The sequence below is a fragment of the Chroicocephalus ridibundus genome, chromosome 7 (genome assembly GCF_963924245.1).
Source record: "Chroicocephalus ridibundus chromosome 7, bChrRid1.1, whole genome shotgun sequence".
NCBI classification, from domain to species: domain Eukaryota; kingdom Metazoa; phylum Chordata; class Aves; order Charadriiformes; family Laridae; genus Chroicocephalus; species Chroicocephalus ridibundus.
Window position 1 is genome coordinate 46,615,096 of NC_086290.1, and position 26,369 is coordinate 46,641,464.

Sequence of the window (26,369 nt, forward strand, 5' to 3'; positions counted from 1 at the left end):
AGGGGGCAGAGTTAACCTTAGCATTTTTACTAATACTCATGTCAAACCTGGTGATTCTGTTGGAGGAAAAAAGGGGCAGAGAAAGAGAGCTTCAGTCTCTCTGGTTAGGAGCCTACTGTGCTTCAGAAACTAAAAATAGGGCTTTATACCAGTTTTATTGCATCATATGTGCAGTCTGAAGTGGCTTTGTATTTTTAGTTGCTTAAGGAGTGAACTCTGGAAAATCTGCAGAGGTGAGAGGAAAGGCTAGTTTTTCCTGAAAATGGATGGTGAACTACTGAAGGCAGGTTCTGCAGCTTGAGCTGTACTTGGAACTAATACTGCTTTGGAAGATCCAAAATAAGTGGTGAATATTAGGAGACAACAGCATATGGGTGCTTTATAAGGTTCCAGTAGTGTAGTGAATATAAGTTTATTACGGTAGAATGCAACAACAAGTGAAACATGCTTTTTGTAAAAGAACTTCAGGAAGGAACGTATGGTGATTTCTTCTTCCCCACCCCTGAGCATCCAGGTGCTGTTTGATGGAATTCAGCGAAGTCATCCCCATTTCTAGAATCTAGAAAGCAGAGGTTGCTTACAGGCCTGTTGCAGAGGCAGCAGTGTAACAAGATTCCTTCAAGGTTAGAGCCAGGACTAAGCAACACACTTATTTCGTAAATAAAAATTTGCTATGCATGGCACATGCATCCAGCAAAGGTAACATTCAGCACTTCAAAGGCATTGAGGCTGATCTCTGAAAGCAGACCTTTTACAGAGCGTGAAGTGTCTTGTATGTGACTGTGCTTGTGCTGTAGAGCAGAAAAGCGTAGTTCATAATATTTGAACTTATCAAGATTTTTTTTAATAGAAATGTTGAACCGAAGAAGGCAAAAGTTATGTCTCAGCCTGACTTGTGATAAGAGGATTAGTCTCCTTTCACGCATACTATCGCTGTTAGGAAATTCAGTTGGGTTTTGTTTGTTTCTTTGTTTTTAAAGAAAAACTTCTATAGTGAGTGATGTTTGGAGGAGAGGGTTCTCCATTCCATTATGTGAAATGTAGCACTAATGTGGGAAGCAGCTGCCCCTTTGTGTATACGGTGCAGTCAGCCCGTAGCATCTGTGATCTGTTCCTAAACCAGAGTGACTGATTTTTGGAAGGCGGGGGTGGGCAGAACTTGGTTTCATAGCATGTAAGCTATAATGCTGCTGAAGCTCAAATTCTATAGGACTTACAATGCGACAATTATATATAGTTGTAAATATATATATATATAGTCGTGTGTATATATACCTCTCTAAAAGTCTGACTTAAGTCTAGCATCTACTGATATTCTGCGTATACTTAGTAGATAATTATTCTTCTCTATCATGCTTGCTTTAGCATTTTCTTTGAGTCATAGCTACAAACATAACAACATTCGGGGTTCACTTGGATTTTGTCTTAAATCATTAACATTTGCAACCTGAATATAGAAATAATAGACTCAACCCCAGCTGGCAAGATGATGCGATGCCTTTGTGCTCTTTCAGTTCCATCTCTCTCAGGAATAAAAAGACTGGTTGTATAAGCGTGCTTAAGATCTCCAGCTAAACTAGCCGGCACACATAGAGCTCACAACTGTAAAATGCTTAATGGCCACCAAAGTTAAATGATTTTAAAAGTTACTTTAATTTAGAGTCAGTAATTCCTGCAGTAGAATTATTTCAAGTGTGGCCTGGCAGAGACAGCTAGGGCTCTCAGCAGGAGCTCCCTAAGCAGGTTACTGCTTAGGTTATGAAACCTGTCTCCCCTTCGTGAATTTTCTCCCTTTGCATAGGTAGTTGCAGCTTACCGTCCGTAGAGAGGTGGGTTTAAATATTACAAGTGGTCCTTGGTACTCCTTGAAGATAGGTGTTGCCTCTTACTTCAGAGCTGTTTAGGGACTGCGTTCCCAGCTTGCATCTTCAGGATATTTCTAAACCCAATTTGAGCCTTTTTCCTGATGTTCTAGTTTAAGCAAACACTGTATAGGTAGCAAGGGGTGGGGTGCCCGGTCCAGTGATGGTCTGGATTCTTTACCGTTTGTTTGTTTTTTTTAACTCTAATACTAAGATACTTAATGTCTCACCTTGCTTTATCAGACGATCGAGCACGTAGGTCTCCTCGGAAGCTTCCCACTTCTTTGAAGAAGGAAGAAAGGAAGTGGGTTCCACCTAAATTCCTGCCACACAAATATGATGTCAAGCTGAAAAATGAAGATAAGGTGAGTTGTCTGCTTGAATCCTTTCTATTATAACATGAACATGCATGTTTAATTAAACAATCACTATTGGTGTGTCTGTACAGCACAATGTAGTACCTTCTGCCAGAGTCATGGTATTGGAAGCGGGATGGCTGTAGTTGTCGGTGAGGCTGGCTAGCCTGGCTGTTTCAATATAGAATTGGGTTTTGTGCGTGGAGACACCTGACAATTCCCTGGTACCACACACAGAGTCACAGTGCTACAGTACCTTTAGAGTGGTTGCTGCTAACCAGCTAATCTCTGGTCAGGCAGTTAATGAAACTTGGTCAGAGGATGACTAGTTAAATCATGAGCGGCCGTTGCTGCTCTTGTTGTAATTGAGCTTCTCTGAGAGTCGGAGGTGGCTGTTCTTCGGGAAGCTCTGTGTAACTGCAGCACTGCTGCGTGCTTTTTGTCATCTGTTTGCTAATTTGACAAGAGAGGCAGTGCTAACCTCAATTTAATGAGTACCACTCACAGAGTTACTCTTCTGGTATCCATGAAAAAATAAAAATGAAAAAAAAAAATTAATATGTAAAAGCTTTTAAGGTAGTAGCAAGCACACACTGGAGGAAGGCCAGAGATAAAGCACTGGGCTTTGGCAGGAAATCTGCAACATAAACTAACGCTTTTTACTTTTTTGGCTAACTGAATCTCCTACTGGTCTTGTGCATCGTGGCTCTGCAAGTTCTGTTTGCTTTGTTTTGAGTCTTTGCAAGAGAGCTTTGAAAGAGCAATGAGTTTGTGGACGTGAAGCAGTACAATGGTCCTTGCTCCTTTTAGCCATATGATAGGTATTTATAATGTGGTTAGAAGTTAAATGTTAACAGTCTGTTTGTTATCTCCAAGATCATCAGCAACGTACCAGCAGATAGCTTAGTCCGTACAGAGCGTCCTCCCAACAAGGAGATCCTGAGGTACTTCATCCGTCACAACGCACTACGGGCCGGCACGTGTGAGAACGCCCCGTGGGTAGTGGAGGATGAGCTAGTGAAGAAATACTCTCTCCCCAGTAAATTTAGTGACTTCTTGCTTGACCCACATAAGGTAAGAATTCCTAAAAGTCCCTCCTTTGCTTTCTCACCCATTCCCTACTTTTAAACAGTCTTGGCAGAAACTTCAGTGTGCCAGTTGGGTTTTTGTGCTCCCAAGCTTACATCAACTTTAGAGACTTGCAGAGCAGGAAGGCCCACTCCTCTGAAGATTGACCCTTTGTGAGGTGGCACAGCTTGAATATCTACAACAGTGGTCTACTTTGAAAATTTGAGGTGTAACTGCCTTTTCTTGATCTTTCCGATAGTTTGCATTAATGGTCTACAAGTAAAGACATAATTTCCTGGTGTAAGACAAATGGAAAAGCTGTAGTCCTTACCTGGTAATGTCAGTTATTTGGCCCTTTTCATGGTTAGAGTGTAAGAGCTGGATGTGTTTGACTTCGATGCTCGGTTCTTCTATGGCGCTGGATTGAGTGATGGCAGGTACCACCAATTTTGTACCGAATACTCGTAAGTAGCTGGGGTGGTTTTTTCCCCAGCCCTTTGTAATGACCAGCCAAATATACTGCTAACTGTGTAAATGCCAAATCACAAAATCTGCTTTTTTAAAATCCATGTTTGGCTGTAGAGCGCACTATTTTGTTCATTTAGTATACTCACTTTTCCATGGGCTCAGTCTTTGTCAAGCATTGCTCTAAAACTAGAGTAGAAGTGTTTGCTGTATCCCTCTTTCCTCATCAGGAGGAGAACACCCTTTTCTAGCAAATTTCTGTGGACTCTTGTGGATGCTTGTAAATTTGCTTAAAGGGAAAAAGAAATTCTTCATATTTGAGCTGTGTTTACCTTTGCTGTAGTGTTTGGGGTCACTGCCTCAATAGAAATGAAAGTATTTGCTGGTGGTGTACAAATTCTTTCATTCAGCGCACTGATGGATGGTATAAAAAAATATACGCAACTGTAACTTCTTTGGTTTGACCTACTGAAGTCCTTAGCTTTATATTTAGGGATGGCACTTTCTGTAGCATGTCTCCAGCTTGGCATAGAGATTGAATTTATGTTGAGTTTTTAAATTTTGGGAAGTGGCTGGAGAACTTATTAATCCAGAATTAGTACTCTGACAAAGTAACTTTTTATAAGTGGTAGTTGGATATACGGTATGAGTTGTAAATCTTCGATTTGTGAATTTGTAATGGTCACCATTCATATCAATGCCAGATGCTTTTGGCTTAGGTAATTCTCTCCAGCAGAGATTTCAAGACAGAATTTTTGTAGAATGAAGTTATGCAGACACTGGATTTGGTGATCGTGCAACCTTCAGTAAAAATTTCTCTAATGGGCTAATGAGGGCTCTTAAACTAAAGCCTTCAAGAGTGAACATCTGTGAGCCAGAAAACCAGAATATTCCTATGGCATTCTTAACTTGGTCATGTTTGTGTATGTCTGTTGTTAAATAAATGCTTCTTAGATGCTTGCACCTTTTGCTGTACTTCCCACTGTGGAATTTTTTTATTGCTAAGGAATCTCAACCCCTGTTTTCTGGTAACTTTATCCATAACCCATAAGCCTGATCCTTGTATTTTATTTTTCACTTCTTATAATACATTAGTATTCTGGGTGCATTCTGAAACTGGGTTTGAGATGCTGAGATAGTCCTGAAATCACTCTCTCTCTGGCTCTGGGTTAAACTGTTCTGTGCTATAAGTATGCTGTCAGGTAGGTTATTTCAGCAGCTTAAAAAGTCAGATATTCAGTCATGTTACTTCAGAATTGAATCCTGTCTGGCCTTCGTTCCAGATGCTTTCAGGCAGTTCAGAAACCAGTCTCTGAACTCCTGTCACCCGTCGCTTCTGTGCTCCTCCAGTTTTCCTCTGGGTGGTGAGCTGGGCGGGGGGGGCCAGGACTGAATCCTACATGACTCACTAAGAAATCTCTTGAGCAGGGGGATAGTTTTTGAAATTAATGTCAGCGTTTTCCAGGCAAACCCCCTCCCCACAACCTTGTAAGTAGAAACAAAGTGGGTTTATGTAATACAGTAGGAAACATTTAAAATGCTTTGTAGTGTTTCATTTCATAAAGTTAAATGTGAACTTTCTGTAATGAGCTGATGACCTCATAACCAACATAGTGACTATGATGCAGAATATTGAAAGTTGAATTGCAGAAGCCTGTTACCCTTAAGGTATTGAGTACTCCTTGTTCACTGGAAAAATACATTAAAAATAAACATAGGGGAAAATAATAGGCAGAAAAGGATCCAGATAACCTTTATTTACCTTTAAATATTAATATAAAATCATTCCTTCGTTATCTTTCAGTATATGACTCTCAACCCCTCAACAAAGAGGAAGAGCTCTGGATCACCTGACAGAAAGCCTTCTAAGAAATCCAAAGCTGATGGATCATCCCTGGGCCATCCGCTGAGCCCTACTCTGTGGTGCCACGTGCATTTGGAGAAATCTATTATTGACTCTCCACTGAAGGTGAAAAACTCCAAGAATTCAAAATGTCCTAAAGAGGAGCTGGAAGAGGTGATGAAAATCATGTCACCTGCTAAACTTGGTTCTAACTTTCACATTCCAAAGAGGAGCCAACTGGGGAAGGGCAGCAACAAATCCTTGGACAAGAAGCAAAGAGGCAAAAGGGTTCTGAACGGACAAAAGTCATCAGGGAAATCAAAGTCTCCTAGGAAAGGCTTGAAGACACCTAAGATGAAAATGAAACAAATGACACTACTGGACATGGCTAAAGGTACTACTAAGGTGTCCAGGGCTCCCAGGAATTCTGGAGGCACTCCTAGGTCTTCCAGCAAACCCCAGAAACATCTGCCTCCTGCTGCACTCCACCTCATTGCTTATTACAAAGAAAACAAAGACCGGGAAGACAAAAAAAGTGCTCTTTCCTGCATCATCTCCAAAACAGCTAGGTTACTCTCACATGAGGATCGTGCCCGTCTCCCTGAGGATTTGCGAGGGTTAGTACAGAAACGCTATGAGCTTCTAGAGCACAGGAAGAAATGGGCCACCATGACAGAGGAGCAGCGAAAGGAGTACATGAAGAAGAAACGGGAGAAGCTGAAAGAGAAATTGAAGGAGAGAGCAAAGGAGCGGAAGGAGAAGGAGATGAAGGAAAAACTGGAAAAACAAAAAAGATACGAGGACCAAGACCTTAAAGGGAAGAGCTTGCCTACTTTTAAACTGGTTGATACTCCAGAAGGACTTCCTAATACGCTCTTTGGGGATGTTGCCATGGTTGTGGAGTTCCTGAGCTGTTACTCAGGGTTATTGATGCCAGATGGTCAATATCCCATTACGGCAGTTTCCCTGATGGAAGCGCTTTGCGCAGAAAAGGGAGGCTTCCTTTATTTGAACCGAGTACTGGTCATTCTCTTGCAGACCCTGCTGCAGGATGAAATTGCTGAAGATTATGCTGAGCTGGGGATGAAGCTTTCTGAAATACCACTTACTTTGCATTCTGCTTCTGAGTTGGTTCGCCTGTGCCTACGCAAGTCAGATGTGCAAGAGGAAAGTGAGGTCTCGGATAATGTAGATGAAAGCAAGGATTCGGCAGCTTTTGAGGATAATGAAGTACAGGATGAGTTTTTGGAGAAACTGGAGACATCGGAGTTCTTTGAGTTGACTCCTGAAGAGAAATTGCGGATACTTGGGGCGCTGTGCCACCGGATTCTAATGACATACTCGGTGCAGGACCACGTGGAGGCCAAGCAGCAGGCATCGGCTGAACTGTGGAAGGAGCGCCTAGCTGTCCTGAAGGAAGAAAATGACAAGAAGAGGGCAGAAAAAAAGAAGCGAAAAGAAATGGTGGCCAAGAATAAGGAGAACGGGAAAGATGAGAATATGATGGGAAGAAATGAAAAGAAAAAAAGCGAGATGATGAAAATGGAGCACCGGGCAGAAATAGAAGCTGATGATATGATCAGTGCTGTGAAGAGCAGGAGGCTTCTTGCCATCCAAGCCAAAAAAGAGAGGGAGCAACAAGAAATACAAATGAGAGGTAAGAAAAATACCAGGAGAGTAGAGTGTTTGGGTGTTGTGGAGTAGAGGGAAGAAGTTAGTGGCAAAATTGGCAGCCTATTTTCAAAAGCATTACCTGATTTTAAGGGATTTACTCCCTGGAGAAGTATAATTCAGCTGCTGTCGTTCCTATGGCAGCTCAAAATCTGGAATGTTAAGAAAAAGCAATAACTGCTTCAGGTTTTTTATCTGCAGGCATCTTTTGTACAATACTCTTCTAATTCTGTCAGGCCTGGACAGGTTGGAGAACATCAAATGTGTTTTGGGGACAGAAAACAAAAAAAATATTTGGATGCATCCAAACATCTTCTGACTTACGTACAGAGGAGATAATTCCTGCCTAAAAGCTAGTTCCTGCAGCTGCTGCTGGCCTTGCTGTCATGCACATTGTCGGGTTGATGCTAGCAGGCCGTCTCCCAGATAAGGACTTAGGCAATAAATTTGAGTTTCTCACTTTAAAGAATTAGTTATGGAGTTGTAGAAATATAAACTGTCCACTCAAACCTCTATAAATCGTGAGTTGCAATACCAAACTTGGTGTGTTTCTGTGTGAGCAGTGCTTTTTGCTAAGGAGTATGGAATATGAAGAGCAAAATACTCTGGAATTGCACTCGGGGATTTTTTTTTTTTGGTTGTAAATGTGGGTACTGGGCAGATGGAAGTGGACAGCATAGCTCATCTAGGTTATTATTTCCCTTCTGAAATAGTTGAGGGATGAGTGTCCAGCAGGGAGCCTGGCTTATGTGCCTTAGCTGGAATATGGGAGCATCTGTTCTAGGAGACCCGGATAGGTAAATAACATGGAATACCCTGAGGCTCCTGAGGAAGTAAACTGGGCACAACCATGCCTCACATTGGAAGTAAGTAGACCTTGCAGATCTTCTGTTAAGAACTATGAGTCTCGGAAGTATCAATAAACTACTGAAGATCCGGAGTGCTGTCCTGCTTCTCCAGAGAAACAAAATACCAAATATCTAACGTGCTGTAGCTGAGTGGCCTCTTGGCCCCAGTTCTTGCCGTGTTCCAGTTGTTTCACAGCAAGTTCAAGTTCACGATAAGATTTTACTGCAAAATTAATGCCGTTTGGACGCTCTTCCTTGGGATGCTGCTTGTTGTTCTCACTTGATAGTTTGTACTAGGTTATATATGAAGAAAAGCAATATTCCATTGATGGGGATAAGAATCATTTGGCTTTTGTGCTAAGGAAGTTTAATTCATTCTTTTGAACTCCGCAAGGAAAACTAGGTCTCTCTAACTGGGAAGGAAGGATTAAACCTTTCATTAAGGTTTGAATTCATACTGCTTCCTTTCCACATAACAAACCCCAGCATTGCAGGCATCCAGGGTTACTCTTACCTGTTAAGCAGTTGCTACCCGGCGTAAAGGTACCCTCAGAGTACCAAAGCTCTTGGTTAACGTTGGTGTTGCTGTAGTTGGGGCTGCAGCATTAGCAGCTCAGAGCTAACAGACTCGGAGGCTGGTGTGGTTTCAGTGTGTGAAAAATAGTTCTGCATAACCGCAGTGAGAACTGCATCAGCGTGCTCCTACCATCACACAGGTGCTCTGGGGGCTTTTTCAGCGCGCTGGTTTTCACACCGCTTCGGTTGCGTTTGCTTTTAATAATGTTAGTATCTCTGGGGGAAGTAAAAGAGTAGTTGCTGACAAAACACCTATTTTTTGTGCACACAATGCACCATAGGTGTCTTGTCAGCAGCTACACTTCTAGATATCTATAAATATAGATCTCAGAGTCAGAGGTTTCTTTTTCACCACTCTGGTAACATCTCTAACACTGGGAGCCCTAACCTCTTTCAAGTCAAACCTATCAAGATTGCAGCCAGTGCTATCTAGTTAGTCTCAGCTCAAAAAAGACCCCACTATAAGAAAGCGTAAACTTTTTGTTGTTGTTCTTTCTTGCCTTCAAAAGAAGTTAATACAGAACTTCCTGTTGAGATAACGTGATTAATATCTGTATTTTCTTGATAGCAAAAGTCAAGTCAGTTCCATTTCCATGTTACAGCAGTACTTGCTAATTGTTCTTGCCTTACCACTCCACGAAGCAATAGCTCCCATACAGTCTGTTGGAGGAGAATGAAGAGCTGGAAGCTTGTACGGCTAACAAAGCCTGCTGAACAGGAAAGTACCAACTAAGACTGGCTTACCGTCACAATTAAAAATGAGATGCGGGGAGGAACCCTTTAGTTTAGTGTTTTCTGTTCTTTCTTACCTCTTCCTTGTTCCAGCACTTAATGGTACCTGCTGCAACTGGTCTTTACAGTCTGATAGAAAAAATACCCGTCTCAGGAGCGCCCCTGGTATCCCATGTTGTAAGCAGTGAAGAGTTTGCTGGCAGAATGGCTTGTTTGGGTTGGAGTCTTGGCTCTTGAGGGGAGGGTACTGAGGAGGAGGGAAGTGCAGCTTGTGCTAGCCTCAGGTGACAGCAGCAAGTCAAGGTGTCAAGGAGAGAAATCCTGGGGGAATTGCATTGCCTCTGTCTCCTTCCAGTGGAAGGTGAGAACAGTAGTTGCTGTAGTCTGGGTCTCCTGATGTGGTTTGTGAGACTCAGGTTTAGGTGACACAAGGCTTTAGCACTGTGAGAGCGGCTGCTCGGACTTCAGTCCTTTGACGCAGGGATTGGTCATAAGGTTTAGGGAGGAGTTTATTTGCAGACATACGGGTTGTGCACGTGCATGTGTCTGCCAGGGAGGGATTAACAGGACAATTTTGCCATGCTGCAGTTACTGTATATCACTGGTATATTATTATCTAAAAGTCGATATATCGAGTTGGTGTAACAAATGCAATAGTATGTTTTTCAGCCTGTCTCCTTCTAATCAGTCAGGACTGATTACATTGGCAGGACTTCAGAGACTTACCAGGTATTAACTAATCAACTGTTATCAAACCTATCGTGATACAGACAGAGTAGGTAGTAGCCTTGCGAAAAGTCCTAGCAAGAAGTTATGTTTCTGCCTGAGCCAGCAGCCAGCGTACCACCTCTGTATGCTCTCTTCTACCTGCCTCGCTCCACCTCACCTCTTCCATATGATCTCATTCCACCTGCTTCAGACACTCCTTTGTGATGCAAAGATACGTCTTCATTTCTTCATCCTGTTTATTTTTTTCCCCTCAAGCTTTCTCAGGATGCAGAAAAATGTTGCCCATAGCCTTTTGTGCAAGTCTTGAAGGGGTGACGTTTTTGTTAGGCTGAGATCAGGCTCTGAAGAGCCAGGGCGACTCAGTTTGACATTTTGTTCCTTTTTGTTCAGGCAGTTCTTGGTGAAAGTACGCCTGCTCTTCAGAGATGGGCAAAGGTGTTGAGAGACTCTTGAACCATTGTGAGAAGCATAAATCCTGTTGGTCTTAATGTTTTGTCTCTTGGCAGAAGCTGCCTTGCTTCTTGCTCCTTACCTAGAGATAAGAAATGACATGTTTTGTTCTGTAAAACCTGCCAAGGAGCCTGCAATGCCACGATTTAGGCCACTTCGTATTTTTCTTTCCTCTCTTTTTTTTTTTTTTTTTTGTTAATAGCCAGGGATGTTGAGAGCTACTGAAATTCCAATACTTCTGTCATGAGTGGGAAACCTGAGGCTTCCATTTTAATGCTCTTCCACATCATAGCATATATGGGGAAAGTGTGAGGAGCTCGGAGATGTGACTCGGTTGCTGTTGTGAGACAGTTGTGCCTGGAAGAGGCCTCTGTTGTGCCAGATCTGTTTTCCCAGTAGGTAAGGTTGTGGGGAGAGCATTCCCCGTAGCTGCAGTTGTGGAAATGCAGGTGTCCGTTGCCCACGCTGACCTCTGTGGTGTCGGGGCTGGACTGCTCCCAGCACTGGAGCTGGGCAGAGCTGAAGTCTTTGTGCTGTCGTTAAAGGTCTTTGACCCTGTTACATGGGATTGCACAGCAAGGGGTGCCACTTTGAACAATAGTGAGGACTAATTTCTCCAGACAATTTTTATGCAGGCTTTTTTCTTTCCTCAGCCCAGTTCATCCTTATGCCTTGACGTTTTAATAATTCTTGAGTTTGTTCTTGAATGGTGAATGGGAATTAAGATGAAGGGTGGATGGCTGCGCTAAAAGAATATTAACCAAAGTCAGCAATAATTTTTTTTTTTTTTAACCCCCTTAGTGTAGTAAAACAAAATAAAATATTGATGTCTGGCTACAATAAAAGATAGCTAATATTTCTCTGTGCTAATTCCAACAGTGAGGATGGAGAAAGAAGCAGAGGAAGAAAGAATCCGGAAGCATAAAGCTGCAGCTGAGAAAACTTTCCAGGATGGAATTGCCAAAGCAAAGCTGGTGATGCGCAGGACCCCAGTTGGCACCGATCGTAACCATAACAGGTAAGAAAGGAAAAGATCCTGAGCTGCCAGATGTCCCCTCTGAGAGGAGCTTTATCAGATAGCAGCCTCCAAGACGTGACAGAGTGTTGAGAGGACTCCCTCCTTGTGCATTGAACTGTGGAAGAGAGCAAAGTGAGTTTTTTGTGCATATAGAGTGTAACGGCATTCACTGGTTTGCATGGCCTTCCTGTGGAGGTCAGGACCACTAGCCAGTGGAAACTTCAAGTGCTTGCATCAGTACTGAAGAACCTAATTACCATCTTATTTTTTCATGTTTATTGCACAGGAATGGTCTTAGAATGGATTCTAATAAAAGCTTTTCATGTTTCTCAACTGTGCTAATGTAAAAGATATGCATGCATTCAGTTTTTATGGAGACAAGCACACAGATGCTTCTCCCCTCTACGCAAATAAAGGCAGATGTCTGTAAATAGCCGGAAGAGGAGACAGATACCCATTAACATGTATGTTTCCTACAGGTATTGGCTGTTTTCGGATGAGGTTCCTGGCTTATTCATTGAGAAAGGCTGGGTACATGACAGTATCGACTACAGGTTCATCCTTCCCCATCAGAAAAGAGATGATTTTAAAAAGGACTACAGCCCAGGAGGTATGATCAGCCTGCTTCTCTGTGGGTATTTCTTTCATTGCTGTCTGCCTGTTAGAATGGCTTTGTGAATGTGAGAGAGAACTGTCTAGTCTGAATGTTTTCATGGGGATACTCTGATTTAAGCCTTCTTTAAACTCTAGAAGCCTCCACAAAGGGAGTCTGATGGTCATGATGATCTCCCTCCTACTGCGGCAGGTCTCGAGACTGCCTGCAATGTACCACATAAGGACCATGGGATACAATCACCTCTCTTTTAAAAGCAGTGAGGTTGTTGTCAATTGTGATTAATCCCTCTGGTTTACTCCGATCCTGATGAGTTGCAGCGTGCCAGACTCTGTGTACATGCGGTCAGTTGTGTGCTGCAGAGAGTGAGGGTATCCATCACAATGCTAATGTTCCGCTGGCGGCAAGACTCCCTCGTTAACCTGTGAAATAGTAGCAGGATGGTCTTCTAGAAATCTGTGGCTTTGGTGATTGAGGCCGTTTTGGCAAACAGCCCCTTTGGACGTGTCCTCTCAGCCTGCTGTTCACCTTGTACTGAACGTGCAGGTGAGGTGCAACGACCAGCTGAAGTCCTAGTGCTTCCTCTGTAATTTTGCAGGGCTGACTTGGAGCCTGGGTGATGGAGCCTGCAGGCAGAACTTGGACATGCACAAAAATCAGTCTGTGGGGAGGGAAACTTAACAATTCTATGTAGTTCTTGGTACAGAGGAGCATGCTGTAATCTCACCCCAGCTGCAGTTCCAGTCCTGATCATTTCTTGCTTCTTTTGAAGCATCGTAGGCTGATGCTGAGTCCATCTACAGCAACACTGCATGCGAGGGACTGTACTGAGTTGAACCAGAGAGCCCTCACCTGCTGGTATTTTGTCTTAGACAATGGGCAGAGTAGACATCTGTAGAAGAATGGAACAGGGCAAACCTACATTGAGATACTTCATCGGGCATGTAACTCTCCAGCCATCTGCGTCTTGGTGGCTTGTTGAGCTGGAGGCGGTACCATTCGGTGGCCCTCGATGGGTTGTATTTTCTTACATGAACCTTTTCAAATACTGACCAGTCATGTTCCTGTACAGCAGCTTGCTCCCACCTGTATTAACTTCTCAACTGCTGCCTGTGTATCTGCACAGCCAGTGTGCAAGATTTCAGCTCTCTTTGAAACTTAAGTGAAGGCTTAAATAAGCAAAGGTTTAAATTCACATCAGACTGTCATCTAAGATGCTCAGAAATACAAATACTTCCTATTTATAATTCATTCATACTGTCAGTATAGCTAAAAAGTGAAACTCGTTTTATGTATTTGAAATAGTAGGACTGCTTTTCTTAATTTCATGTATGTGCTTTATGATGCAGTAATTTCTTTAAAAATCAGTTATCTTTTTTTTGTATTTCTGTAAATTCGTATAACTGTGAGCTTTAGCAAGCTGGGTTAGTTTTCCCTGACAAATGTATTGCTCACCCGGATGCTGAATGTAAACACTTAACTGGAGATAAGTTATTTTTTGCAAAATAAAAACACTTGCTGAGGAGGAAGACGAATGAGAATACACTTGAGCTTGTGCTTTTCTCTTACAGACAAGCGGAAGAGCGCAGCCATGGATGGCAGAGCGAGCAAGCTTCACCGGTTTGTGCACGCTGTAGACCTTCCCACAGAGACCACTGTGCCCAAGCAGGGACAGAACTTATGGTAACACGTGCTTTTATTGCTGCAAAGTACTCAAAGCAGAGGTCAAGGAAACTAGATGGATTTCTTTTGATAGACCCCACTATATACCTATTACTCTTTCAGTACTTAACAGCTGGATTAGCGTAGTAGCTCTCCAGGCCTCTGTTACTGATATTAGTACTAGAAGTGATAGGGCAACCAGTCCAAGAGCCAGTGGAACCATTGTAATCAACCTAATCAATCAGACTTAAGGCCAGTATAAATTAAGCTGGTAAAATGCTACTCTGATGTATTGCTTTTTAAATATTTTATATTCAGAAAAATTGTTGATTTAAAAGAGTTGCTGTGCGTTTTTTTCAGTATTGGTACTTAAAAAAAAAAAAAATAGCAGGAGGGGAGCAGTGACCTAGCTAAGCATGCCTAGGTTTTTTTCATGGTTCATCTCAGAAGACCTGAATTGTGACACCTGGGGTCCTCGAGCACATGAAATGAAAGTCTTCATTGAAAGATTTGGAGACAGGCCTACATCCTGCAGGTTCTTGTACTATGCGAGACATGCAGAGCCATCCCCAAGCTGTTCCTCAGTGTCGTCTTCCTAGGCTTCACAGCAGGCTGTGCTGGTGTCCTTTTGTTATCCTGTACCACCATATCATGGAACTGATTTTTGTTGCTATTGTTAATTGTAGCTTAGCAAAATTATTCTTCCGTATTGACAGCCTGTTATCCCTTCAGCACTTCCCAATGCCAAGCAGTAGCCACCAATGTGTCTAAGTGATTCAGTTCTCTACCTTTTGAGCATGTTTGATTGTGACTTGCTCCAGTAATTTGCCCTACCAGTGTCTTTTGTCTTCAAAGAAAATCTGTGTCGACTGTTGCATTGTGTGGTAAGGAATGATTAGCTGTGTCCTCGTGCCAGAAAATTCTGACTACAGCTTTACCTACTAAACTCCCTGTGAAGGACTCTGCGTTATTTTTTTTTTTTTTTTTTTTTTTTTTTGGATAACCCTGAGAAGTAACTGTCACAAAGTCCTTGCTCCTGCAGCTCCCCTATTAGCAGTGGCTTTTCCCCAGAGTTTTCCATTGCTGACACACAAAGTGAGGTTACTTGGTCTTTGGCATCACCAGTTGTGAGCTTAGCTCCATAGCATAGTTCTACTGCCTCAAGTCAGAAGTACTTTACTAAAGGTGTTCCTGCTCCCCCACCAGGAACCGTCGGAGAGACTGAAAACTGTGGATGTTTTGATTCATCTAAAGCATCAGCATTGAGGGCTGGCTCTTCGTTGCTCTGCCCCTTCTCTTTCATTGCTAGCAGGTCATAGGAGATAGCAGAGCTTCCTCTGTCCAATATTGCCGTGACAAATCTCCACCCCTTTCTCAGTCTGGTCCTTTGCACATCTTGTCACGTGGCCAGAATTGAAGCAATTGGGCTTTCCTGGGACATGTGCTGAACAGGAGGTCACAGAGGACAGTATCATCCACAGGGAAGTCCTCTCTGCTCTTTCTAGCTGCCTCTTGTAATACTTGATCTTCATTTAGCAGAGATGGCAAGATGTGTTCCAGTAGAAGGGCAAATTATATAAGGAAAACAGTAGCTTAAATTAATAGTGCTTATTGCTATAAGCTGAAGACAATGTAGAGCCAAATTGGGTAAGTCAAGTAACACAAAATCCCTGCAGCTTGTAATTCCAGGCCAAACTGGAAAAGGCGTAGTATTTGATATTACAGTGTTGATTTGCTCAGTCAGGTTGGCAACTCTCAAGGACGTGCTGAGAGAGATCAGAGTGGTTACAAGGGTAGGAGTGCTTTCTGGAGGAGCTAGTCGTACAGCCCAGGAGAAGCAGCTCCTTGAACCAGGCCCTGTACACTCAGAACTGAACTGTGTTCTGTTACTAAGAGCTGCTTCATATGAGGTGGCCATAATACGCGATATTCTTTTTTAAAGGAGAGGGGAACAAAAAGATTTACAAAGCTTTTTGGAAAAAAAAAAAAAGGAAAAGCCTAAATTGTCAGCCAAAAGCCTAAAACGCTTTCAAAGAGATTGTCTTAAAGTCTCCGTACTAGATGGTCGAAGCAAGTGCTGCCTCTTACCTTTGGAAAAAGGGTTTGAGGAAACTTGGAAACAAAACAGCAGCAGCAATATCAAAACATTCTCAGTATGGTTCACATCAGGATAAGGAAGCCATTAAAAGAAAGAGGGCCTACTTAAAAACCGTGGTTGAGCCTAAGTGAAGGAAATAAAAAGGATGATAAACTGATAAACTGAAGTACAGACTAAGGGCAAAACAATTTTTTTTTTTTTTTTTTTTTCCTTGGGGAAGAATCTTGCTTCACAAGATTTGTTCTTACAGGGCCTGCCTCAGGATAAGAGGGAAGCACTTCTCATGAGTGAATAATTGGCTAAGAAATACTAAACAAATTACAGAAATACTCTAATTTGTATGTTCAGCAGGGAGATGAAGAGGAATGCTAGAGGAGAATAGGGAAGTCTCCTGAAGAAAGAGGATTTTCTTTTGATACGGAAAAAAGGGCTCAGGAAGTTAAACTAGCAAATGGCAGTTTTGAAATAGGAAAGTAGTACTTGAGATCGTGCAGCTGGTGTTTGCAACTCACTGCTGCCACCTGCTGTGGATCTTCACATCTGTGCCTGTTCCAAGCACCGGTTGGACAAACCGCGGGGAGAGGAGTTCATTGAGGGGTATTAAGCACAAAGATTCTTGTCATGGCACACAAGGAAGACCTCCAACCAGCAGATGCTAAACCCCAGGTCTTTATGGGCAGGTCGAAGAAAGGTCACTGCGTGCCTGCTCTGCCCTCTTGCCGCTCAGAAATAAGATACTGAGCTGGGTGGGGGGGTTTTTTGGCCTGGCTCTTATGCCACAGTGTCTTTGATTTCTGTCCTTTTTGGTACCTGCTAGGAAGGACTGCTAACAGTCGCAGCACTTGCTGACTTTTTACTGAGAGCATCGTGCCTGTGTGTGTTGTTCCGCCAAGCAGGCTGGCGGCGTCAGGATGTCGAGGTAAAGCAATGCAAATGGAAGAGGTGAGCCAGGTGTAGGCCTTCATGCCTCTCAAGCGAGCACAGCAGCAGCTCTTCAAAGAAAACATAACCATTTCTAACTTAGCATTCCTCTGTGCTGTCTGCATGACTCTCCTAACTGACAGGACCACCTAAAGCCATTTCCGCACAGAAGCGGTAAGCTTCCTCAGCTAAAGCTCTAGAACTGCAAAGAGCCTCTTGGCTAAGAACCTATCTGACAGCTGTCACCATTTCCAGGTAAGCTTCCACAAAAAGACAAGTGACAACCCGAGAGCCGTTATTTCAGGGGATAGACAGTAACTAGGGGTTCCCTCTTAGGAAATCCATATTCCTGTTACTGTATTTTCCTCTGTGGCCATTGCCATCGATCTCTTCAGTCTCAAGGACTCCCATGAGCATAGATGGTTGTGAAAGAGTCTCCTTGGCTGGTTTTTGCACATGTCCTTGCACACCCTGAGAAGCCCTGAGACCACACTGAAGTCCTTGGATATCTACGCCCCCTGTTGTTTGGATACAAGGGCTTTGTTCAGCTATAATTCATACTTGTGGCACAGTATGAATGTGGCGCACAGGAAGTTTTGTTTCTTTGTGTTCCGCTTTAACTCCTGCCAGCTGCCTCTTTTTCCTAGTACTACGTCTAACACGGGATTGAGAGTAGCCTCACAGTGCACATAGAGCATCTTTAGCTTTAGCCTTTTATACTTTAGAGTGATGAGACTTTGAAATGAACACCAAATTAACTCCACAAATGGCTGTATTTCACAGTCCTGCCCCTCTTCTCCTTGAGGATGGAAGCTGGATGGATGTAGATAAAGGGAGAAATAGGTCCCATACTTCTGCCAAGAGCTACAGAAACAGTATCTCATGGAAGTGGTTTCTGCTTTCCGTACTTTGTCCCCAAAAAGGAGAGGGACTGATGTTCTGTCCTAGAAGTGCAGAGGCTGAGTCATTGCTCTCATTCAGAATCCTGAATGCTTGGTTATTCTGTCTTCTCCAGACGGATGGAACAGTCCTGTTTCTAACGTGCACCATGTTCACTGATGTTAATGCTTATTAAAATATCTCCTCATTAAAGCTTCTGGGCACGTGGTCCCTGCAGAAGTCTTTTGTCCATACTGTAGTGCTTTGTGAGCTTTGTACGTACTGGGCTTTCCTGCAAGAACTACAGGATGATCACAGACTTTGCAGTACATTAGAATGCAGGAGACTTCTTGCTCATCCTGGTCAGAAAGCACTTGAATTTTGGAAACAGTGGCATCTCTGCAGAGTAACTCCCGTTGTTCTTCATCTATTAGGAATACACCATGATATGGCGGGTCCCCTCATCAGACAATTTGAGTTAACCATGAGTGGGTGCTGACAGACTCCATTCTCACGCCTATATTCTACAGATGGAGTTCCCCTGTTTCCACCAGCCCTCCAGAGCAGGTACTGATCCTGGGCTCCTCTAGATGTCTCTTGATTTCTTCATTCCGTAGTCTGCAGTCCAGATTTGATACCTTTCTCTGTCCCTTGCAGCCTGTAGCCTGAGAACAGGTAGGAATATTCAGCCCGAGTGAATACTGAGAGCTCCTTTTGGCTTGATGTTTGTGCCATTTGCCCCTTCTGTTTTCATTGCCGACCAGTCTGCTGGCCTGTGCTGTAAGAAGAGAATCTAGGCTGTTATTTAGGGATGCGGGAAGCCCTTACCCCAGTCGGGATTTTCCCCTTTCAGATCAGTTTGAAGACCTCCATCTGGTCTTGACTCTCCCAAAGGCAACTTTCCTATCCCTCCGGATTGCGTTATTAAGCTCTGCATCAGGCCACGTGAATGGCACCAAGTGCCTTCCCCTCCCTCTTACCAAGACCCACAAGCTCATAGCCCTGTTGCCTCCCCTGGATAAAAGGCCAGCCCTGTCTTGCTGTATCCGTGCTCTCAGGCTCGTGCTGGTTGAGCCCTAGTTGGAGGAGGTGCAGGTGGTTCCTTCAGATGGCGGAGAATGCCTAGAGCTAGGTTGAGAACCAGAGGCTGTGGCTGCACGAGCAGCAAGGTGTCACCAGTCAAACTGACACAAGTACCTCTTGTACCACCTGGACGCGTTGTGTCCAGCCTGCTCTGGGTGACCCTGCTCTGGCAGGGGGTTGGACTAGGTGATCTCCAGAGGTCCCTTCCAACCCCTGTCATTCTGTGATATGTTTCTTTTGCGCATTTGAGTTCAAGTTGATGTATAACATCCCGCTCCCAGAAATCCTAGTTCTTGCTCTCAGGGCGAACTGGGAAGACTCGTGTTCTCCCTTCCCTGTCCCATTTCCTTTTCAGCAGGAGCAAAGATGTACCAGGGCTTAACCCTAGTTTTCTTAAAAGGACAGTATCTGCTTTCTCACACCGGCCAGCAGCCTGTGGTGTCTTTCCCTAAACCATGTAACACTGGAGAACCCAAGTGCCATATGCTAACTGCTTCCAGTGCCCTTTTCATTTTTATGGTAAGACAAAGGTGTGCAGGGAATTCCCTCCTTAGATTTGCAGCCACAGGGGAAAGCTGAGAAAGCTGGGGCATGGTCTTGGGTATTTTTCCGACTGGATTCTGTATTGTATCACCAGCAGTGACTGGTTGTTGTTTGTCACGACCTAGGCACCCTTCTCAACCTACCTGAGAGATAGTCCTCTGCTGGGTATCGGCGGGCAACTGTTTTGAAGCTTGGTTTATTCCCATATTGTGTCAGACTCTTCGTACTGAAATACAGCTTAGGACCAAGCCCAAGATTTGCCCCAAGGGTTTGGAAACAGTTTGATACCAAATATACTAGAGAAATTTCTCTTTATTTAGCAGAAGTCCAGAAAACTTAGAAATGCTAGTCCTTGCGGTGGTCTGTCTGTAGACCTTCAGTGACTGTCAGAATGCTAATTAGTCACCATAAGTGGCATCCATAAGAAAAAGACACAAGTTATATTGTTACAGATTTGGGTGAACGCCAAATTAGCCCTTAATTGGTACTGCTTTTGACGTGCCTGTGCTGGGCTCTAGTGGGTGAAAGATGCTCGGAGTTGCCCTGTGCTGTTTCTCGCGGGGGGGGTGTGTGTGCGGAGGACAGCAGGGGCCAAAAGATTTGATCTCTGTGTGCAAAGTGAGGGCGTTGCACAGGGTTGGGGTATACTGAAGCAGGTGACCAACAAGAAACTATTTTTCTTCCGTGTTTAAACAATCAATCCTATGTTTTATTAGAGTAGTTAATTTACTAGCTGAATGCAAATTGTGAGGCCATTCCCCTAATACAAGCATACTAGAACTCTGAAATATTTTCTTTTCAGATATGATATATAGTAAGTATTTCTGCCAGAAAATAAGCCCTGCGGATACTGTTATTCCAAGAGGAGCCATAACAGCATCTTTCTCTAGTTGTTGCTTGGCTTATCTGAGTTTGTGCTCAAGAAGAAAAATTAGATCTGGAGTCTTCTCTGTGGCTGGTAAGGATCACATAGTGGTCCTTTGCAGTTGTTTCCGTGTAAGGTTGATGTTGCTGTTTCCTCACTTTTCCCTTTGCTCCGGAGCAATCCTCTTCTAGAAGAGACGTAGTTAGTTTGATTTTCTGTAAATGAGCTCTGAAGCTCAGATCAAATCCCCGTCCCCATCAGGTGAGGAGGCTTCATGACATCCTAGGATAGAGCTGGGGGGGGGGGGGGAAGCGGAGGGAGGAGGAAAAGAACAGAACTTTCTTAAAGTCTTAAAGCTAGTTTAGATCTACAATCCAACATTAAAACTTGGTTACTCTGGAACTGCAGGGAGAACGCCTTGTGTAAGAGAACTCTGCAAAAGTTTTCCCCTCTTAGATTCAGCTGACTTGTCGATTACTGTTGCTGTCCTGAAGGGCTTTCAGAGCAGAAAGGTTTCAAGCTAATGAACGTGGGGTTTGCATACCGCGTTTGAGCTTTCACGTTCAGGCAGGCTTCGTAGGAAGAAGGACTTGTGCGCTCACAGAGGGCATAGCCTTCACAGTCACGAATCTCTGTCATCAGCAGTTGTGGTATAAGCTAGGACAGACCCTTTGTGAATCTCGGGGCTCCTTGGGTTAACAGAAGAAGTTGAAGGCTCTGCAGAAAGGACGATTAAACTGCCGTGCTATGCAGTGCATAGCATGTTAATCTTTTCTGGTGCATCTAAAATGACGTTCAGATTACTTCAACTGACTGCAACTTAGTGAATCTAATCCCCGGGGTAGGTGACTAAATTCAAATGCCAGTGTTTTAATAAACTTAATGGGGGAAAAAAAATAATCTATAAATCAGTTCTGTGTTTAGTTTGTTTTTATTTTTCCTACCCTGGAATTGGCTACGTTTGGGGACCTTGAAACCAGGCCAATATGAGTCGGAATGCTTATGCTGGCTTTACGGGAAGTGTTTCACCTTGCTCCATGGGGTTGGGATCTAGGTTACTTGCCATCCCTGCCTACTAATACATGTGAACTATTTAGAAGGAGGAATTGTCTTAACCCAGAGATACGTTAGCTGATGTTGGTGCCTGTTGTATCTTTCAGGTTTCTCTGTGACAGTCAGAAGGATTTGGATGAGCTGCTGGATTGCCTGCACCCACAAGGAGTAAGAGAGAGCCAGCTAAAGGAGCGCTTGGAGAAAAGGTAAGCCTACTCTCCCCCCCGTCTCCCCCCCAGTGCCTTCTCAAAGTCAAAGTGAATCCTCGTCACAGCAAGCCTTTCCATTCCTGGGGCACATTCTGCGCTTTGCTTTGGTCGTGCCTGTGCTGAAGAGATACCGAGGATGAGAAATCGCTGTTTTTCTTGGGCAGTAAATCGCAGTTTTCTTGGGCAAGTTCTTGACAAGTAATTCTCTAAATCGTGAAGAGGTTCTGTCAGTCTTGAAATTGCTCCTTGCAACTGGAAACAAAGGCAGTGCTGTTTTACATACAGAGCCAGAACTACCACATGCTTTCAGGTGCCTTTCAAAGAACGTTCTGCACTGGTGGAGCATGTAGAATCACGATGGATGCCATTGTTGCGCCAGTGCCCGCGCAGCTCACAGGGCAGTGGCCTTATGTATTCAAAGGTTGGCTTTGATTTTTCCAGGTATCAGGACATCAGGTTGGTTTTGATTTTTCCAGGTATCAGGACATCACGCATTCTATCCATTTGGCTCGGAAACAGAACTTGGGCCTCAAATCCTGTGATGGCAACCAGGAACTGCTGAACTACCTCCGAAGTGATCTAATTGAGGTTGCAACTCGGCTGCAAAAAGGAGGCCTGGGATATGTTGATGTGACACCAGAATATGAAGCAAGAGTGAGTGAACAGGCAAAATAGTACTGAGCCAGACGAGCGCGAGCTGATACTTTCTGTGGAAGGTCTCAAGTCTTTTGTTCTCCTCAGACAAGAGGATCAGGAAAATAGGTTTTCTCATGTGTCCTGTCTTTCTAAACTATTATTTCAAGATTACACAGCTACTGACTTGAGGTCCTTTTGGTGTAGGTGGGCCATGGTGTTGGAGCTAGGTGTCCTGCACAGCTGTTAAATTGTCCTATTTCCTTCATCTGGTAGCAGACTTCTTTATAGAGCATTAACAGAACTCTTTGTAGTTGATTTTTAGCTTCTGCATTGAAGATTGCATGTCTTGTCAAGACAGCAGTTGTACATTTTGGAGGTTTTTTCATAAATTCAGACCAGCTTAGGGTTGGAGTAATGATTGTGTCCCAGTTCCAGGACCTGAAGGATGTTCTGTTCATGGATGTCAGCACAAGGAAGTTACTGTGCAGTGAACTAAAGTATGAATTTTCAGTGCTCTGGCTGATTCAGCGTAACTCACATGAGCTTTACTGGTGCACTGAGTGTCTTTAGGAGGGGGTAGATCTGCTGGGTGTGGATAGAGTACATGCTTCTGTGACTAGCCTATGATCCTCCTACCAAAGCAATGACATTGTCTGGCTTGAAATGGTTTAAGCTGCATCCCGAGTCACTACAGAGACTTTCCCGTGTAGATGAGACCATAAGCGCTCAGAGGAGGGGAAAAGTGAAGTCACTAAAGGAGTGGAAGAATTGGCTTGGTGCTTGGTCATCATGGATTCGGTTTTGGGGGCGGGTTGGTGTTTTGGTTTTTTTCCAAGGCATGATGCTTTTTTCTGAACTGTGCTATGCATGATCATCAGCTGTCTGTGAACTCTAGCAGAATCAGCAGCATGTGCTGGCTCCTTAACGACGTACGGTAGATAGCAACACTGCATTAAGTATCACGTGTATCCATTTGCAGGACAGACCACCTAAAACAGCACGGAGAGTGAAGTCCAACTTTTATGAGATCATATGCTCTTCCTAACAGGTATACTCACTAGAGAGCTTGAAGGATTTTGGAGAGTGTGTGATTGCACTCCAAGCTGGTGTGGTTAAGAAGTTTCTGCAAGGTTTCATGGCCCCCAAGCAGAAGAGAAGGAAACATCAAGGGGAAGACTACATTGCCAAGGCAGAGGAGATAGATGAAGACAAGAAAATGGCAGAAGAAGCTAAGGTATTGTTCACTTCAGGGCTCTGTTTCAGTCTTGTAACATAACTCTCTGAGCAGGGGCAACGTGTTTCATCGGGTACTAAATCCTGAGCAGCTTGCCCCCATTCCAAGTTTAGAGTGCGATGGGTTTGTTGTTTATGGGGCCAGGTGTTCCTTGGTTATTTTGAAGAGTAAAGGTATTGGCCAAATGAAAATCACATCGTGAAATCACGGTTAATTTTCTCTCTATGAACAGGAAATGGGTCAAGTGAAATATCTGACGTCCTTCGTGCAGTTCCTCACGCAAGTTGGATGCTTTAATAAAAGCATATTAGGGAGCATTTTTAGAGTACTTAACAGGAGTTGCATCCATCGGAGAGGACTGATGGTGGCTTAACGCCTTTGATTTGTAAAGAGGAGGAGAAACATGATGAGGTTTTGGTGACTGCAAGGGAGTTAGGCTCAGGTAAATACCATTGTATGCGTGGAGATGCCCACAGAAGATGGATAACTGGGGGTTGCACACACCTTGTTTGGACATCTGGGCAAACAAGCCATGTGTGCCTGCAGTAGAAAAGTGGTATTGTGAGGGTAAACACGTAGAGTTCCAAATCAAAGCTCAGAAGGGGTGGAGAACTGCGAAGGATTTGGTACGGTCCTGACAGGCAGTTGAGCTGTACCGGTGTTTCGTGCTAGGAGGGACGCTAGTGCTCCGGGGTAGTTTCTATGGGACATTAGCAGCCCATGACAAGACTTTCCCCACTTCCCCCTTCAAAGTGCTCTGCCCCGATGGATCACTGACTTTAGCAGAAGTAGCAAGATCAGAATTGGATCAACAGAAGCATTGCCAACTTAAATGCTTGACTGGTGCTGGGGTGTGTTGGGGTGCTTCTGGTTGTAGTTTTTTGGTTAAAGCTCCTGTCAGTATATGCTGAACCCTTGTTTGAACGTCAAGTCTTTGCTGTGCTGTGGCATTGCCATGTTAGCAGGATATTTGGATAGGCACTAGAAATTGTCACATTCCTCAGTTGTCCTGAAGTATTTAAACTTTGCTACGTTTGAATCTTCCAGTCTTTAGTGCAAAGGGAATAATAGCCCTAAAAGCTATCAGCAGAATACAGAGCTGTAAAAATTAGTTTTATCAGTTATGTCTGGGACAAAAAGGACCTTGATCATCACATTTCCTGTATCTACAGCAATGCCTTATATGCCTTACTCTCATGTCTCTTACAACTATAGTCATCAGAGTTATACCTGTAGGGCATACTTTAAGGGTAACGTGAGATTTACTACAATATCAAAATGAATAGTAATTCAGCAGCGTAGCTCTGTGGCTGAACCCTGGTCACTTCTCTATTATTGCCAACGTTATATCAGATTTAAAACGCAAGCTTTTTGATTTTGCCTGAAAACTGAGCCATTTTGATCATGAATGTTTGGTTGGTTTCTCCATTCTCCCTTAAGCATTGGTCCAGTACTCACTGACATGGTTACGGGGCATTGCTCGTTGCAGCAAGGCCAGGCTTCGTTCTAGCAGTTGCAGAGCTCTCGGCTACAGCTGCCCGGTTAGAGAAAATGTGACTGAAACATCCCGACGTGTTCTTTTGCCTCTGTAAACCAGCTGGAACAGTAGGATTTCTGAATATTGCTGGGCTTGTAATCATGAGTTAGTTTGAATTATTTTTTTTTTCTAGTATTACCCAATTTGTCTAATGTGACTGCATACCTAACCGTACAGCGCAGCCGTACAGTACAGTACCATACAGTACAGCCACCCACCATGTGGGTGGACGGGCACAGACTTCGGTCCTGCCAGTCTGAGGGTTTGGTGGGGCAGGGCTCCCTCCAGCGCTTTCGTGGCGTGCCCGCATCTCCGGGGCACTTATTTATGCAGCGTAGTGCCGGCTTTATCTGGCTCAGAGTTTTCTAGACCTTTGTGGTGGTACAAGCAATCTGCAACTTCTTTGTGGGGTTTTGGGGTTGGTTTGTTGGTTTGTTTAGGTTTGGGTTTTGTTTGGGGTGGGGGTTTGCCTCAGTTTACCTGGAATGAGCATTCGTTTTGCTAAAGCGGAAAACCTTTATCCATGACTTTTAAAGAGCAGCCCAGATCTTAGATGTAGTTACCCAATTAAAAAAAAACCAAACCTGACTGTTAGGCTTTTAAAGACAAGTCTCCTGCATAGGCCAAGAATGATGAAGTCTTTTAGAGCCAGAACGGCACTGAGAGTACCTGGCAGGTAAAATACAGCATAACCATACTGGAAAAACACACCTAATGTACTTACAGACTATGCGAGCGAAAACGCAGTCCTGCGGTATGGTTATGTCTCATTTTTCCTGTGAGAAACAAGTTATGGCTTAATAGGCACCCATTTGCTGACCTAATTGTCTATACGAAGGGTTCCTGCTGGCTCAGCTACACAGCTAGAGATCACACTGCCGCGTGGCGAGAAGTTGCAGTGTAGACCTGGTCATGGCTGTTCCTGAAAAATGAGTCTCATGCCTCTGTGTGGATGCGAATGTTCCCATTTCCAGTGGCAGTAGCACTCTGGACTGTCCCTGAACAGGACAGGGAGTATCTGACCTCTCCGCAGCGCGACGCTGCCTGTGGCACAAGCGCCTGAGCACAGCAGGGTGGGTTCTCCACCCCTGCTCCAGGCTCTCAGTGGCGTTTGTGAGGGAAAAGGCTTGGGGAGGCGGGGGGGGGGGGGGGGGTCAGCAGACAATAGCTCAGCTTCACAGCCGAGCAATTACCGTTTTAGCTGCTCAGAGGGATTTATTTCTGTCATCTTAGGGTACCAGACGGGAGATTTCGAGCTGGAAGTTTGTCCACCTTTACCAAAGCAGACGTTTTCTGTCACTCTGAAGTTGAAATGTGACTGAGGACTTCTCCTTTAGTATTTTTGTGGGTGTTTTTGTTTTGTTTTGTTTTCCCTGCTAGATCGCTCCTCTCCAGTCAGGAGGGGTATTTAAGTGACT

The 26,369-nt window shown here is 44.0% G+C and overlaps 1 protein-coding gene across 2 annotated transcripts in view; it reads left to right on the plus strand.

Annotated features, from left to right (window-relative positions):
• The window catches only part of BAZ1B (bromodomain adjacent to zinc finger domain 1B), a 50,980-nt gene that overhangs the window by 12,046 nt on the left and 12,565 nt on the right, over nt 1-26,369 (plus strand). For both annotated transcript variants that reach the window (XM_063341954.1, XM_063341955.1), the window contains exons 5-13: nt 2,106-2,227; nt 3,095-3,292; nt 5,556-7,251; nt 11,480-11,618; nt 12,098-12,228; nt 13,803-13,914; nt 21,443-21,541; nt 22,021-22,198; nt 23,229-23,414. In XM_063341954.1, the coding sequence (XP_063198024.1) occupies nt 2,106-2,227; nt 3,095-3,292; nt 5,556-7,251; nt 11,480-11,618; nt 12,098-12,228; nt 13,803-13,914; nt 21,443-21,541; nt 22,021-22,198; nt 23,229-23,414 (2,861 nt within the window). The remainder of the gene's footprint in view (nt 1-2,105; nt 2,228-3,094; nt 3,293-5,555; nt 7,252-11,479; nt 11,619-12,097; nt 12,229-13,802; nt 13,915-21,442; nt 21,542-22,020; nt 22,199-23,228; nt 23,415-26,369) is intronic.